At 38.1% G+C, this 17,131-nt stretch overlaps 1 protein-coding gene across 1 annotated transcript in view; it reads right to left on the bottom strand.

The window, feature by feature from the left end:
- Positions 1–17,131, bottom strand: part of SLC24A3 (solute carrier family 24 member 3) — a 345,921-nt gene that overhangs the window by 124,363 nt on the left and 204,427 nt on the right. The window contains exon 4 of the mRNA XM_063443684.1: positions 1,583–1,657. Within this exon, the coding sequence (XP_063299754.1) occupies positions 1,583–1,657 (75 nt within the window). The remainder of the gene's footprint in view (positions 1–1,582; positions 1,658–17,131) is intronic.

Below are 17,131 nucleotides of genomic sequence, written 5' to 3'. Positions count from 1 at the left end.
GCCCTGATACCCCGCAACCCCCCCCTCTGGACCGGTGGGGGATATCCCGGTCCCCGCTGGGGAACCCCATCTCTCTGCACCCTCTGACTCTCCCACCGGGCTGGAGACCGCATGGTGAGCCTAAAATGGCCGCCGACCCGCGGATCCTACAGGCCCAGAAAGTCACTGGCAGCCTGAAATGGAGGGAAAGCTTTGAGGCTCGATTTGACCAACTTTGCCAGGAGTTTTGGGCGCGTATCTCTGACAGACAACTCACCCCCAGCACACAACCACTGGAACATCTACCATGCCCTGAGCTGAGGGCCCAAGCGGTGACACAGCAACCCAGCCACCCAAGCGCCTGGAAGTCTCCCAAGCATCCTGAGCGACCCCAGACCTATACCTGCACCAAGCGACGACGGAGACCCCCTGGGAAAACAACAGGAAAAGGAGCTCGGGTGGAAAGAAAGCAGAAGCACAGTCCCTCCCCAGCAACCTGCAAGCCTAAAGTCCAGCCTGACATACCGACCTGCCTGAGAGAGAAAGAGGACACTGAGTTTACAGGGAAGGGAGCCGGCTCAAGGCGACCTCTTTGTGGCATAGGCTGAAATTAGTCTGTCCAGCATGAGACCATAGTACAGCTAAGTCTGTCCTTTCTCTGTGTCCTTAGATTAATTCCCAGCGGCTACTATGCTACTGAATAGATTGAGAATTACCTTTTTATATTTACTCACTTAGTGTCAGGCTACAAAGCATGTCTTCATTAACCCTTATGCATATTCTCTTGCTGACACATCTTGAGTTCACATGTTTAATGGTTCAATAGCGTGTTACCTTACTATATTTAATCACTCAGTGTCAGGTTACAAGCATTTCTCCATCAACCCTGATATATACTCATTCACTGACACATCTTGATTTAACTTGTGAAAAAAAATAAAATGTGCAGTTATCAATTACATGCCATACTATCCTGTCTCTTGAAATGTTTATGGTTGCCGTTGTGGCATAACAAGCATGATTGTTAATCTTTTTGCGCAACAAAAATAAAGAATTAAAAAAAAAAAAAAAAAAAAAAAGAATAAAATATCAAAATAGGCTTTATACATCAATGGGGCACATCTGTGACTCGTTATTCTCTTATTTGCGTTTTTTAATGTCAAACTTGTGACCTTTCATTCTCATATTTGTGATTTTTATTTTTTTACAAACCAGGTAACACAAAATACAAGATGCTAATAAAACTGAAGTTCAATAAAATAATGTAATAAATAGCAACATTTTGTGTCTATTTTTATACATAATCTGCAAAAAAAATTACCAATAATTAGATCACATTCCTATGTTTTTGAAGATGAAACTGATAGAGGTATTGTACAGAACAGATCAACGTTTTAAAAGTGGAACAGTCACCACGGAAACCAATGAAATGTCCGTGCTGATTGTTCCACGCTCAGAACCATGACCCAATATTACTCTTTCTCAACATACATTTTTACACACTTGTCATTCAACACAGAAATTGGGCAGAAGGCAGGAACCACTGTTACCCACTATTAGCATGAATCTGTTATTTAAAAAGATACTTTCAATTTGTACTTACCTCTGAAATCTTTTCCAAGGACGGAACAAAGAAGTCATCACATACAATAGCAAGAGCATAGAACATATACATTGCCTGCGGGATTAAGAAGAAAAAATAATTCAGACATAGAAACAGTTTGACAGTTACATTACTGAGATACTACCATAGCCAACATATGTTACAATATGTACGTGTGTGTCTCTGATTTTTATATTTAGCTATTACTATTTTAAATATCTGTATGTACAGAATGTAAAGTCTAGTTTAGAACAACAGATCGGTAATAACAAATAACATGTTTTGCCAGGAAGGATACATAGAGTTATTTTTCTATGTATGTCCAGGGTCACAGTGACCTCCTCTTATTATCTAACATGTTGGTGCTCATTTTATTAAAGGAGAATTTAACACAAATAAAGCAATTCAGCTTGTTGAAGTGCTATATGTGTCTGGAGTCTGTCATCTTTATGGCAGTTTATAAAAGTTCTGATTTCAATAGAAATTAGCACGTGTAGAGCTGGGGCAGTGACACCTCCGCAGAGCTAATGGAATGGACAGACGCTCTTCTTAGTGATCTGTAATAACCCTTAAAGGGTATGACACCTAAAGGGTCTGATTTATCACTTTACATCTCAAACACCAGGCAAAACAGCTTTAGTATGCTGAAGAGTCACAGGGCAAAAAATTAGAAATAAATCTATCAGTTTGCAACACAAAAGTGTGCATAGCAACTTAGCAACTATATTGTTTTGTGTTTTTAATTCACCATTTATTCAAAATATTTTAGTCCTTTTGTTATGTAACTTTGACCACAAGAAAGCTGTTGAGCCGCATCTCTGAGAAAAGTATGTCTGTTCTAGGGAAACCGCCTTTTAAGTCATGCTTAGTTTCCAAAGTCGTAAATAAATTTGGTAATGGAATTCACATTGACAAATATAGAAGAACAGGGAATTCCTGCAAATATACTATGGAAGATCTAGATTCTAGAATCTAGAGCATTGTTAGCAGACAGTACTTGCAGAGAAACACAAGATAGGCGTTTGAGCAGATTGTGAGGTTACAAACCAGTGATAAAAGTCAAGAATTCTCATGACTCTAGAAACAAGCCTAGAACGAGAATGGAACTGGGAGTCTATAATTATTTTTAATACTCAATAGCTTTATTTAGTAGATACAATTACACCTTTAAAAGACCATTAGTCATCACGTTATCTCAATGCAGTCATCCTGTCCTTTTAGGAACTGCCATGTTTACAATTCAGGGTTAGACCCACATCTAGTGGCTGTTTTCCTGACGGCCACTAGAGGAACTTTCGCTGTACTGACCTAATAAAGCTTGGTCATGTGATACCGATTGAGTCAATGCTTTCCTATGGGAATGCTTGGATCCTCGCAGTGCTAAATGCGCATGTGCATCAGATCCCCAATGCTTCTCTATAAAGATCATTGGATTGGACAATTGTGGAGGAAGCCATGGCTCTTTTATGATGTCACTGGAGGCTGAGCAGCAAGTAGTGCCAAGGGAGCCCCAGGATTGAAAAAAATGTAAGTAAAGGTAAGTAAAAAGCTTAATTGTATGATTTTTATAGAAAACAGGGGGAGAGCTGTATTTAACTAGGGACAGGGACACTAAAGAGTTAGAAATATAGTTTTGTATTCACAATGCTTTAGTGTTCCTTTAAACCTAGCTGGAAGGCATTTGGAAAAGAAAAGAGGATAGATGGCCTTTCATTTTGCTCAATATCCGTTATATATAGCACAGGCACTCTGCACACACCTCTCTGTGCTCCAGTGAGTTCATTGTTCTGGGTCCTTGCTCCAGGCCCAGTCCATCAATAAGCAGAATAAATAACTATACAGCATTTGGGTCAGTTTGTAATGACCTGTGAGGTCGAAACATTGTCAGGACCAATTTTGATGGTGGAAAAAAAAGGTCACTATATCTGTTCTAACAGTAAATACGTAATTTGTTGCATTATACTATTCTTCCATCCAAAGTCTTGGTGAATAGCACAACGAGAGGTATGGGTTAATACCATCGGGTGACACTCATTAGCTAAAACCTAGTATTATGCAGATCACTGGCAAATTATTGTGTGCAGATAGGTTATTTAGGAAAATCTGGTAGGAGAAATAAAAATAGGACAAAATGTTAAATGCATGCCCCCAAAGTCCATTTAAAACATATATTGTCCCTGCTACAAAGCTCACATCAATCACTATGCTTTGCCATTTACTACAACTTTACTGTTTAGATTATCTTGAACACAAGAATGGTTTATATTTCACTAACATCTCATTGTGTCACGGGCAGACTAAATTCTGCACATGCTACAAGCTGTTTAAAGTCCTTTTGTCCTTAGAAGTCAAGTAAATGAAAAGGGAAAAAAAAAACACAAAACCACAAACGGACAATGATCCATTTCAGATACTTCTTTTTCGCTTTCAGAATATATTTAGACCTTTATGTGCTCTCCAACCTGACATTAATAGAAAGAATAGGAGAATATCTTTTAAGATGCACTTCTCGCCATTATTTTGAAGAAACGTTTTTTGTTGCCTCTGGGAAGATATAAAGTGGGGAATAGATTCAGCTAGAAATGAAATGGATGATTTTATGTTCCTTAGCTCAGATGACCAAAGGTTTCATGATAGAAGACTTAACTTAGAAAAGCCAATGCTTTTAGGTATGGCGTAACATAATGTATGTCAGTGCATGAAACTTCCTGGAGTTACCTAAAATTGCAGGCATTGACCTTGTGTATTTCTATTTAATGGAACAATTTAAAGGACCACTAAAGTCACCCAGACCACTTCACCTCAATGAAGTGGAGTGGGTGCAGTGGTCCTTAACCCTACAATACAAAAGACTACAGTTTTGTAGAAACTGCAATGTTTACATTTCAGGGTTAAATCCACCTCCAGTGAAACTTGATCCTAGAACCAAATGCTGTTAAAGGAAATATTTGATCGGAGGATGCCAGCGTTTGGCCACACATGCTTCTATTGGAGGAGAACTCGAAAGACGTCAGCAGACATGCTGACGTCTTCGAATGTTGAGAGGTTTGCTGCAGCGGAGGCGTTATATAATATCCATAATCTATTTGTTTCTAATCCCGTTTATTCATGGGGATTGCTTGATGCATTACTTTGCAATGAAAAAACAAAATCTAAAACCATATATCGCTTACTTTTACCTATGATCAGAAACGACTCTACAGTTTGTAAAGCCGCAGGCGAAACTCAAACACTGACACCCATGTCCCAAACAGATTGCAGGTCCCTTGCGTAAGAATAATTTTATAATAATAATAATTAGGGTGTGTAGGTGCTAGAGACCCATTACTTTCAATACCGAAACGTCTGATGTGTATGGGTATGTGCTCAATATGGGCAAGTGGGCTCTCAGACTCTCAACTGATACTCTCAGGGTATCACAGCCAACACTTAGATGCTCAAGCTACTGTTTCTGCATTTGCACGAGAGGATGAGCACAAGAGGAGAGGCAGTAAGTAGTCCTTTGCCTGGTGTCACGACTCATAGATCATATGGTTCTTCTGAGTGGAAATAATATAGGATTACCTTGGGTACACTTGTACAGAGTTATTCACTAAACTCCAGATTATGGCAAATTGGAATCCAAATGGCAATATTTAGGGACACGTTGCTAACTGATTTGAAGATATTCTCCAAGCCAGCTGTAGTCACAGTTTGGTTATTTTAACCTGAATTTTGTTACTCAGATTTCAGACTCTACAGTTCAGAGTTTAATGAACGCAGCTTAGAAAGATAAAAGCAATGTAAATAAAAATGAATAATACTTCCTCATTAATTCCAGCTTCTGCTGTGTATTGCTCTATGTTTAACTGTATTTAATCTCCATAACATGCTTTTCCTAAAGTACAGGCAAGTGCAGACAATTTGCTTAAATTATTGAGAATATTGTTATCTTTGGGTATGCGAGGATTTGTCTAGGTTTGTAATCACTGATGCAGCACTTTATGTAACCACTTTTGTTGAGCTTTGAAATTATCTATCTATCTATCTATCTATCTATTCTATCTATTCTATCTATCTATCTGTCAGTCTGTCTGTCTATCTATTATATCTATCTATCTATCTGTCGTTCTGTCTGTCCATCTATCTATCTAGACAGGTTTAGATTGCGTCTTATTATTACATAACGTGATGATGTCTGCTTTATCCAGTCACATTACGGTGAAATAAACATCTCTTAGGTTATGTCACCTTTAACCTAATCATAGTTATATTACTAATATGACCTTAGTCATATTGGAGGTCTCTTACACAGTCTAGTTTACATGATGTTTTTATTAAGGTACATTCATTCTGATTGTGGAATTTCAGTGAAATTCCAACACAGTCAAACTTAGTATTTCATAACGATTCTAGAATCTGTTGAAACTGCAGGCACTGTGTCATTGCCCCAGAACCATTATTATACAGCTTAATGTAGGTGTTTTGGTGAGTATAATCATTTCCTGCAAAGTTTTTATGTAAAGACTGCCTTTTCAGAGAAAAGGCAGTGTTTACATTGTCCCCTAGGGATACCTCCTGTGGCCACTCTTGAGATGAAGACCCTGAATTTTCCTAATAGAAATGCACTGATTCAATGCATATCTATTAGGAGGTGCTGATTGGCACCTAAAATAGCATTCGCCCCGCCCCAATCCCACCTTCTTGACAATTTCAGTCCATCTGGCTGAAATCGGCAAGAAGGTGAGATGGCTAGAAATCGTAAATTCTAATGATGTCACCAAGGGATGGGGCCAGTGCCGGCGGATCCGTGTGGCGCTGACAATAAGGTATGTTTTAACCCTTTCTAAAGGAGCTACCATAACCTAAATGGTGGTTTTAACACTATAAAGTCAAGAATACATTTTTGTGTTCCTGACCCTATTGTGTTACTTTAAGCTGTCCTTTTTATGAAGCATTCCTTAAATTTGAACTTATTATTCAATTATGCTGCTTAAAAAAAGATTGTTTATGGTTGTTATAAAATTAAAAAAAAATATTTTACACTCTCTCTGCTTTCATGCATTTTTTTTTTTTAAAAACTCCAAGTACCACAACATGTCAGAAATTAGTTTATTAATTATGTTTAATATTCCTTTTAAAGGACATGCATGGATTTATTTTCTAAGATTGACATGGACATTTTTTTTTTTAACAAATACGTTTTGACATATATTAACGTTAGTTAATATAGTCATGATTACTAAAACCCAAGTAAACCCCAAAGTAAAATGCTCAAATGCAAAATAGACACTAATGAGTGCCAAATTAGCTTTGCTTTCCAAAAGGCAAATGACAAAACAGCTTCTCCTATTCTGTTAAGGGCACCTTGCAAGAAAAAACCTATGATTGATTTGTTTGTCAGAATACTGCTGAGGAAGGCACAGGAGATCATATAATGGTGTATGCAGAAATAGATTTGCTATATATAGGTCACATTCATAGAAGGTTAGGGAATTTTATAGCAATAGTGATACAAAGGCAAACGGTTCTTCATTGTGTGGCGTGACATTCTGGCAATTCACTGATGTCTTATTTACACATATCATAAATACACATTGACTGCTAGATGTCTTAGTCTGCAAGATAAGCAAGTATCTCACATATATCTGTCACCTTAAATTATAAGGGTGGAATAGTTGATGGATTGCATTGTTTATATACATACCTACTAGGTGCCCCTAGTTCCTATCCTTGCCCTATCCTTGAAGTATGTATTTGTGATTAAAGAGCTTCACAGCAATGAAACTCAAAATAATGCGCAGTGTGTGTAAGTTTATCAGAGAGATCAACAGCAATAAAACTCAAAATAATGTGCAGTAAGTATTAAAGGGATACTATAATGCCTCGTTTCCACTGAGCGGAACGGTTCCGGTCGGTACGGTTTGTTACGCTATTTTGAGTGTTTCTATTATAAAAGTTGCCCATACAACCGAACCAAGCCGCATCATTCCTGGAACCCCTTCAGTTGTAGGTCCATAGGAAATGTTACGGTAGTGTTACGGCGGGGCGACTGGCGTCACACGATACATTCCATTGATTGGCGGACAGAAAAACGCCACGGCTCACGTCAAAGGCAAGCGCGAAACAGACACCACGTCGCCGTTCAGTCCAGATAATAGGAAAAGGATGCCTGCAAACAACAGCAAGGTCTGGTCGCCTCTGGAACTATCCCCTTTCCTAACTATAATTGGCGACAGCGTTATTCAGAGTGAGCTTGATGGATACGTGAGAAATGAAAATGTGTATAAATGCAGTGAGATCAGACTTAAATGAATCAAAACAGTACACTAGCCCTAGCTCCAGCGGAAATTTATGGAATTGTAGAATCAGGAATTGTTAGGAGTTTGCAGCATCAGGTGTCTGTTTCTCTCCTTGTCACGTGGGAGTCAAATCAGGGCTCCAATATGCTAGGTAAGCCATCATACAGGCCCTTACTATTAAGACTATTAAGAAATCCCAGGTTCATGCAGACCATCAATCACCATCCCTTCTAGAGTGGAATCTCACTCATTAAGCAGGACCCTCTACCTCTCTGTTCCTGTACATCCAATTGTCTTGTTACAATTACATTGTACCGCGCTACGGAATCTGATGGTGCTATATAAATAATAAAATAATAATAATTGCTTCCGCAATCCAACAACTGTGCAACTGTCTAGTGTGCAGCCAGGTTACATATAATATATCAATATTGAGAGATGCACTCAATTTTACTCATTGCTTATCTCTATATTGATTTAGTGCAGCGCATTTTTTTAAGATGTAGAATATAAAGAAAATGTTTTCAGCATCTTTTTATAACATTGTGTATATACATGAAATCGTATTCCTTGGGTTTACTCATTGCAGCTCTGTTTTGTACCAAATAGGTTGCAGCAAATAATACTGAATGAATAGTTCGAGTTTGTAAGAATGATGATATTCTGTACTGTTATGTATTTGATGTCATGGGGTTGTTTGAAATAATGTATAATATATTTTTGTTTACTGGGTTCTGTTTACAGGAAGTTAGTTTTGATCCTCTCGTACAGTAATCAGGTGAGTAATTAGTTTATACACGTATGGACTTATCTTAGGTTTATCTTTACACACATGGTGTATCGGGTTTGATATGATTTAGTGATGCAACCCCTTTAAAAAAAATAAAAAAAAAAAAAAAAAATATATATATATATATATATATATATATATATATATGTTAAATTGAGCAGTAAACCTTTTGGCTGTTACACTTAAGCGCCAACTGGCGTGAAATATGTTATTATTATTTTTGGCATTTATATAGCGGTTTTGATTACATTACTGAGAAGCATGGCTATGAGATAAATCTGATGTATAAAGCCTTCGTTTGTTATTATTTCTGTGCACCCAGAATGGTTTGTTTTACATCCAAACACAACAGAAGTTCTGCTAATGGCAAAAAGAGAAACATGTTATAGGTAGGCCTTGGGAGGTAGCCAGTGTGATGACAATACATGATACTATCCTCTCCCATGTTACATCTATGTTTTCTATGTAAGTAAGGGAATGTCTGGATTTAAAGGCTAGGGTGGGCTGCATATGGAATTAAAGGACGAAATTAAGAAACACAACAGAACTCATGGAGGTTTTCTTAGACAATCTAGGCATTGTAGAAATTCAAAAAACCCTCAAGGGTGCCTTCAGGTCGGTTATCCTGAAGCATTCTAGGTTGTTCTTTTAAAATGTGGCTTTGAAATAACTCTGATTTATGTATCTAATTCTTGCAGCACAACATCCTTATAGATATAATCCTAAGTAAGGTACAAGAACAATTTTTCATTGAATGGGAAAAGCTTAATACAAAGAGATTACAGGTACTAAGGAAACATAACAGGGACAATCATGAAAAGAATTAGGATTTATTACTCGGCTAGAAAGATGTTTTATTGTAGCATAATGCCGTAATAAATTTTATTCTGTAGAGTCTGGTATTAAGTGCAAAATATATTAACCCTTAGAACAAGATAAGTCAAAGTATAACTCTCCAGATTGTGCAGGATTCAGCCCTGCCATCATTTATCACTCTGGCTCGCCTGCGGTCCATATCTCTCCTGACTATCTATCATATCATCTCCAACGTACCGCAACTCCCATTATCATTTATCACTTCAAGACTCGTGGACTGCATCTCCCATCATCATTTATCATATCAGCTCCTGTGGACTGCATCTCCCATCATACCCTGTCATTTTGGCAGCTATGATCTACATCAGATTGATTGCAAAAGCAAAGTGAGATTTGTGGTGCACGACAGATGGAATGTCACAGGTTATATTAACACATCAGCAGCTATATTGCAACTGCATAATGAGAGCTAAAGCCCTGTCATAGCTTGTCTTGTTAATTTCTGTTTATTGAGACAATTTTCAAATTTAGAGAAAGAAGATTAGACCAATATAGACAGGCATATACCGCATACAAACAAAGCAGTTCAAATATATGCAATTTAAAAAGCAATGAGAAAAAAAGTAAGGGGGCGACACAGTAGAGATGTGGTTCATGATTCTGGGCCAACTTAGGAAAGGCAGTAGTTCCCGCAAATTCCGTTTGCTCATCCGTGATTGCGCTAGAGTTGAAAAATGTCTCATGCTATGCAATACATGCAGTCAGAGTGCTCTAACAGCTAAGTCTCAAGTATTTCACTTTCAATAGAATTGGGATGCCAACGCATCGATTTTTCCCTGGGCAATTGCTGCAGATTCGCTCAAGAAGACTGATTTTCGATCATTTTTGGCTAGTAATTCGGAGAATTGCCAATGCAGTCGGAAATCGTGCCTTTCACTAGATTTTGGCCATCTGGACTAATGTTTAGTGAATAAGCCTCAAATTTAACTCAGCTATATAGCTCGGCTACTCTGACCTTAAATATGAAATTCTCTTTTAATCCTCAATGCTTTTTACAGTCTCCTCTTGCCTCATCATTGTTATTAATAATTGGGTAGAATGGACAGTTTTAGGGTAGACATTTTCAGGGAAACTTTGTCCTAATTTTATAACTTGTAACAGTTTTAATCAATATTAAGAAAGACAGTAACATAATAAATTACTTTTTTCGGGGGGATTTATTCTTTAGAAGAACATAGTGTGTAACATATCAGTAATAGCATCTTACCAAGTTATAGACAAATTTATAGGAAAAAGAATTCAAGAGTAAATTAGTAATATATAGTCTACATTAAAAAAGGGTGGAATTTGGCCACAAATGGAGCAAATTATATTTGACAGTAAGCCTTCTTGTGGCAAGAATATCTTTGTGGTAGGCACCCAGCAACTAACTGCCAAGGGTTGTGGATCATCAGCTCACATCACTATTCTTCTAAAGATTAAATACAGTGGGGTGTGTGCTGGGCTGTTTAGTGGCACAGAACTGCAGTGGGAAGGTGGCAGGAATCATGCAGAGCCATTGCAAGCATGGCATTGTATGGTTTAATGTGCATCTCTTTTGTGATTAGGCTAGTGGCCCATGACCTCAGGGTTTCCTGGAGAACTGATGTATTTGGGACAAGGCAGGCTGCCTGTCTATAATGAATGAGAATGGTGTCTCTGGAGGTGATTACAAATGGCTGCAGGGTGAAATGAGACAGTTCTCAAAACACTCAGCACATGTGTCAGTCTTCATCGGTAGCTATGGAGTTATCGAAAACAGAGTACACAACATGGATTCATCTCTTTTTTCCTCACACTGAGTAAGTCAGATTGTTGGAAGGTTGTCTTGGTTGCACCTAAAAATGAATTACTGGTTTGGCCTACTTATACTAGCCACCACTGATGGATTATATACACTGATCAGCCACAACATTAAAACGACTTGCCTAATATCGTGTAGGTCCCCCATATGCTGCCAGAACAGCTCTGATGTGTCTAGACATGGACTCCACAAGACCTCTGAACATGACCTGTGATATCTGGCACCAAGACATAAGCAGCATAAGTCCTGCAATATGGGGTGTCCATGGATTGGAACTGTTGTTCCATCACGTCCCACAGATGCTCAATCTTATTGGGATCCGGGGAATTTGGAGGCCAAGGCAACACGTTGAACTCTTTGTCATGTTTCTCAAACCATTCCTGAATAATATTTGCATTATGGCAGGGTCCATTATCCTGCTGAAAGAGGCCGCTCCCAACAGGAAACACCATTGCCATGAAGGTGTACATGGTCTGCAAAGATCTCTAGGCAAGTGGTACGTGTTAAAGTAACATCCACATAAATGCCAGGACCCAAGATTTCCCAGCAGAACATTGCCCAGAGCATAAAACTGCAATTTTTCGCTTGCCCATTTTTCTTGCTTCCAACACATGATATTCAAGAACTGACTGTTCACTTGCTGTCTAATATATCGCATCCCTTGTCAGGGGCCATTGTAATGATATTATCCGTATCATTAATTTCACCTGTCAGTGGTTTTAATGTTGTGGCTCATCAGTGCAGACATCAACGTGTGAAAATGAGATATTTTAGTGTTATAAAATATTTTCAATTACAAAGGCCTATCAGGCACAGTCAGCCTCTGATATTAGAGATACCAAGGACTCCATGGCAGCTATGATTGACTATAAATAATGTCCATCACTTGAAATTTACCTGCATTATCGCCCCATGGGTATTTATATGGCTTCTGTCTCTCAAACTTTAAGAAACATTATTGTGCATTACTAGATGCTGAGAGCAGCTTCAGTGTGAATCCCTGAATATGAGAATCAGCAGCATGCCACGACACTTAACTGTTACAATCCACATACACTATGATTCATCAGCCCTGTGTACAATGACTCAGATAGCTTTTGTCCGGCACATTCTAAATAGATTTCCTGCCGAGAATTCACAATATAAGGCTGAGCGAACGTCCCTGTGGTGTTGGTATTTTGTAAGAAAGGTTTGATATAATTGATAGAAAGTGCCATGAAAACCCTGCAGTTACTCCATCAACAAACCTACTAACTTAAACTTCTAAAAGTAAAAAAACAAAACAAACACTCAGGGTGTTTTTAATATAAAAAAGTCAAAAGCAGCAAGAATATGATGATACAATAAGTACTTGTAATGTCTTTGTACGTGATTCTCAACACAGCCCCTATACAAACAGTGAGGAACCAATGGCTGAAAGATGATTAATGCAGTGAACTTGACAACACTGGAGTAGGTAGCGTATGTCATATTTATATAAATTGCTCTATTGTTTATTAAATAAACATAAACCCTTTATATCTACATCTCACTAAATCTTAGACTTACGCAAGGCGAGAAATATCAGTATGCCAAAAGGGAGCAAATATGGGCCAATCACTGCTCAGCTATAGCTATCCGGGGAATTTGGAGGCCAAGGCAACACTTTGAACTCTATATATATAGCTATGTAGTGATCGGCCCATAGAGGGATAAACCGGAGCAGCAGTAAAAAAAAATTTAAAAAAATGATACATTATATGTGTACGAAATATATAATATACACTGATCAGCCACAACATTAAACCCACCTGTCTAATATCATGAAGGTCCCTCTCGTACTGCTGAAACAGCTCTGATGCATTTAAGGGATGGACTGCACAAGACCCAGCCATTCACCTAATCTAAAAGAAAAAGCGATTCATCCAACCAGACAATATTCTTCCATTGTTCTATGGTCCAGCTCTGACTTCACAAGACTCAGCAATTCACCTGATCTAAAAGAAAAAGTGATTCATCCAACCAGAAAATATTCTTCCATTGTTCTATGGTCCAGTTCTGACTTCACAAGACCCAGCCATTCACCTGATCTAAAAGAAAAAGTGATTCATCCAACCAGAGAATATTCTTCCATTCTATGGTCCAGTTCTGACGCACCTGTCCCCATTGAGGGCGCATTCGGTGGTGGACAGGAGTCATCTGAGTGGTCTGTGGGTACGTAGTTCCATATGCAACAAACTCTGATGCACTGTGTGTTCTGACATCGTTATATCATGGCCACTGTTTTTCAGCAATTTGAGCTGCAGTAGCTCTTCTGTGTGATCGTACCAGACATACTAGCCTTCAATCCCCATATGCAGCAATGAGCCTTGGGTGCTCATGACCCTGATGCCAGTTCACTGGTTGTCCTTCCTGGTACCACTTTTGGTAGGTACTAACCACTGCATACCAGGAACACCCTACAAGAGATATTCTGATCCAGTCGTGTAGCCCAGTGTTCCCCATCCCAGTCCCCAGGGACCACCAGCAGTCCAGGATTTATGTATTTCCCTGTTTTATTCCAATAGAGACACTGACAAAACCTGGACTGTTGGTGGTCCATGAGGAATGGGTTGGGGAACACTGGTCTAGCCATGTCTATTGTAGCCTTGTCAAAGTCACTATTTTTGCTTGCCAATTTTTCCTGCTTCTGACACATGAAATTAAAGAACTGACTGTTCACTTGCTGCCTAATGTATCCCACCCCTTGTCAGGTGCAACTGTAATGGTATAATCAATGTTATTTACTTCACTTGTCAGTGGTTTTAATGTTGTGACTGATCATTGTATAAATATAGTTTTTTTTTCACTGCACCTCCTCTCTGTTGATCAGTAAATAAAATTAACATTAAGAGACATCAATCATCTCTTTTTCTTGGCACCACAGGCAAAATTCAGATTTATGTAGATTACATCTGAATGGTAAAACTGAGGCTAAAATAGCCCAGCTTTGCTTCTATAGCTGAGAAGGAGATTTTTTTTTTTAATTTGCTATATTAATGTAAATGTTTCCTTTCAGATTTAGTTCACTAAGAATAAGAGATTAGCCAAAAAAAAAAAAAAATCTGTTTTCTGAATGATCTCCACACATGCAAACTAGTTCATGGCATTTGGGATTTTATTGAAAATTCAATAAGCACATTTAGGAATTCTATGTAAATCCCACGTTCAGCTATGAATAAGTAAATGTCAAGGGAGTATAGTGCATAATCTAGTGTGTAGCACTCTGAAATTATATATAGTTATATTTGTCAAAGGAAAACACAGGAATTTTATTTTGTTTTACAATTTTGCATGTAGTGCCTTATATAAACACAGAAGGAATTATATAGTCAAGGCAATTCAGACTATCACTCACTTCCCTTATCCATGAATCTTCTGAATCTAGTCAAACTGTAACACATTTGTCTTCATTTGTTTCCAATTCCTTCGAGAACCAAAATGAAAATTATAACATTTTCATGATTCTTTAGGCCCAGACTATTCAGACACTACCCTCAAAAACACCATATAAAAAATAATAAAAACCTTCTTTGGAATACAAAAAAAAAAAAATCAAACTGTCAAGAAAGTTGTCACCACTAATCAACAATCCCACATGCCACAAATAATACAACCTTTAAATACTTCTGGCAATTGATAATATGTATGCAGCTCCAAATCATATTAAAATGCTACTGTTTGTAATATATTGGAAACAAATGATGCAGGAATATTTCCCCTAATGTATACCATGAAATGTGGACTGGCATATATAGAACCATTGTCACATACATACATGCATACAAACATACATACATACATAATAGGATCTAGCAGCCATATGTAAAACTATATTCACAAGCACATAACAATAAATTACTTAATGCTATGCAATGTATTGTTGAATATATCAAGTGAATACTTTCAGCTCAGCTTCAACAAATAAAGTGGACATGTGTATAGTTCCTGAATACATTTGTGTCGGTACATGCATTATGTATGTGTAGTGTGTACAGCTATCTGGGGATGTGTGTGTGAAGTATATGCATAGTGTATGCAGGATGTACTTCTGAATTGTGGAAAGGAGAATTTCACATTTAGTTTCAAGTACCCAGGTTACCAAACTACCCATTATAGGAGGGGTGTCTGTATTTAACACCAGCAAAACCATATACTAATCAGCTATTGGTAATTAGCTATGTAAGATTACATTTGTTTAAAGCAACTTGCATCATGTGGATCTAGAAAAAGTTGGGTTAAACTACTAATGTGCACATAAGTATTGCTCTCTAATAATTAAAGTTTTGTATTAAAGATGGTATCTTTAGTTCATTGAGCCACAATCAGCATCACAACCATGACAAATTACAAATTACATTGTTGTTGTCTCTGGCAACAAAGATTTAAAGGAAGAGTAATGTACCAAGTCTTGTAAGAACATTGCAATTCTAAAATCTTAATAGTACTTTATAGTTGTAAATATATTCTGCTTTGTTGGCTTGCAACATTGGCAGAGTACAAGAACTGACTCACTCATGAACATAGAGAAACTAAAAGCATTGAGACAATATTTGCCCGGTGTGTATTTGAATCATAAAAGGAGAATGTTTATTAAAAACAACCATCATGAGAGAGATTTTTATTTATCAAACTATTTTCTGAACATACTGATCTTATAATACTAAATTCAAATATAAATTACAAAAATATGTAATCTTCATTTTTGCCATCTTTACCATATTTCAAATTGACACAAAAATGAAGTCTGAAGCTTAAATGGGAATAATGCGGACTACTGAACCATGCCTTAGGTCAGTGATGGCTAACCTTGACACCATAATTTGTTTCTGGACTACATTTCCCATGATGCTCAGCTAGATTTTAAACTCTAAAACCTAGCTGAGGATCATGGGAAATGGAGTCCAGAAACAATTTATGATGTCAAGGTTAGCCATCGCTGCCTTAGGTTGTACCTGAAGACACCTTGGGTACTTAGGTGGTTTGACTAATACAGGGAGCAAAACTACTTACAGTCAGAATTGTGCATGCGGTATCATTCTAGAAGTGTAAGGCAGCAAGCTATAGGGTTGTGCGCAGAGGGACCTTGAAAATACACACAAGTCCAACCATGTCTATGGTCCCTGAAGGAGACAAAGTCAGAAAACCGGAGGAGAGCTGGTTCTGTTGTATTTTAATCATTCACATCATCTGAGTTTCCCCTCCAGAGCAGATCATCTTTTTGGTGGACTGTATGTTAAGTCTGTCTGCCAACTGTTTGGAAATGGAAGTCACATCAGGGTATTCAACAGATTCTAATTGGGATATTAAGGGAATCCTGAGAGGTTACTACCACCTTATTTCACTCCTCACTCAGGACTAACACAACCTCTTTTCATGTCAATGATGCTCAACCAAGCATTTAGGCTGTGTGGATATTATGGGGATTACAGTTCACAAACATGCTTAAAGACCAAGCAATACCTAGATTTGTGGATTCCTATGATGCCCAACCAGGCCTCTGAGCATCATGACTGGTTGTGAGCTACAATTTCCATGGCCAACCAAGCTTGTGGAATGAGTACCATGGGAATTATAGTTCCCAAACATTTTCAAAGATTAGCCCCTGTCAGAGCAGAATTAATGATAAGGCGACCCTAGGTGGTTCCTATGGCCCAGGGGTTATGTGGGGCCACGGAACCATGCATTTGCCTGGCCACATTAATCATCACTATGTGGGGGCAAACTAGTAACCTGCCTAGGGCACTGTCTCTGGACCCTGGAAACGTTTGTGAAGTGCTGATGTACACCATGTTCAATCA

Source organism: Pelobates fuscus, chromosome 2, assembly GCF_036172605.1.
Source record: "Pelobates fuscus isolate aPelFus1 chromosome 2, aPelFus1.pri, whole genome shotgun sequence".
In the NCBI taxonomy this organism is placed as follows: domain Eukaryota; kingdom Metazoa; phylum Chordata; class Amphibia; order Anura; family Pelobatidae; genus Pelobates; species Pelobates fuscus.
Note: the sequence above shows the minus strand (reverse complement) of the source record. Positions and strands in the feature narration are given on the sequence as shown.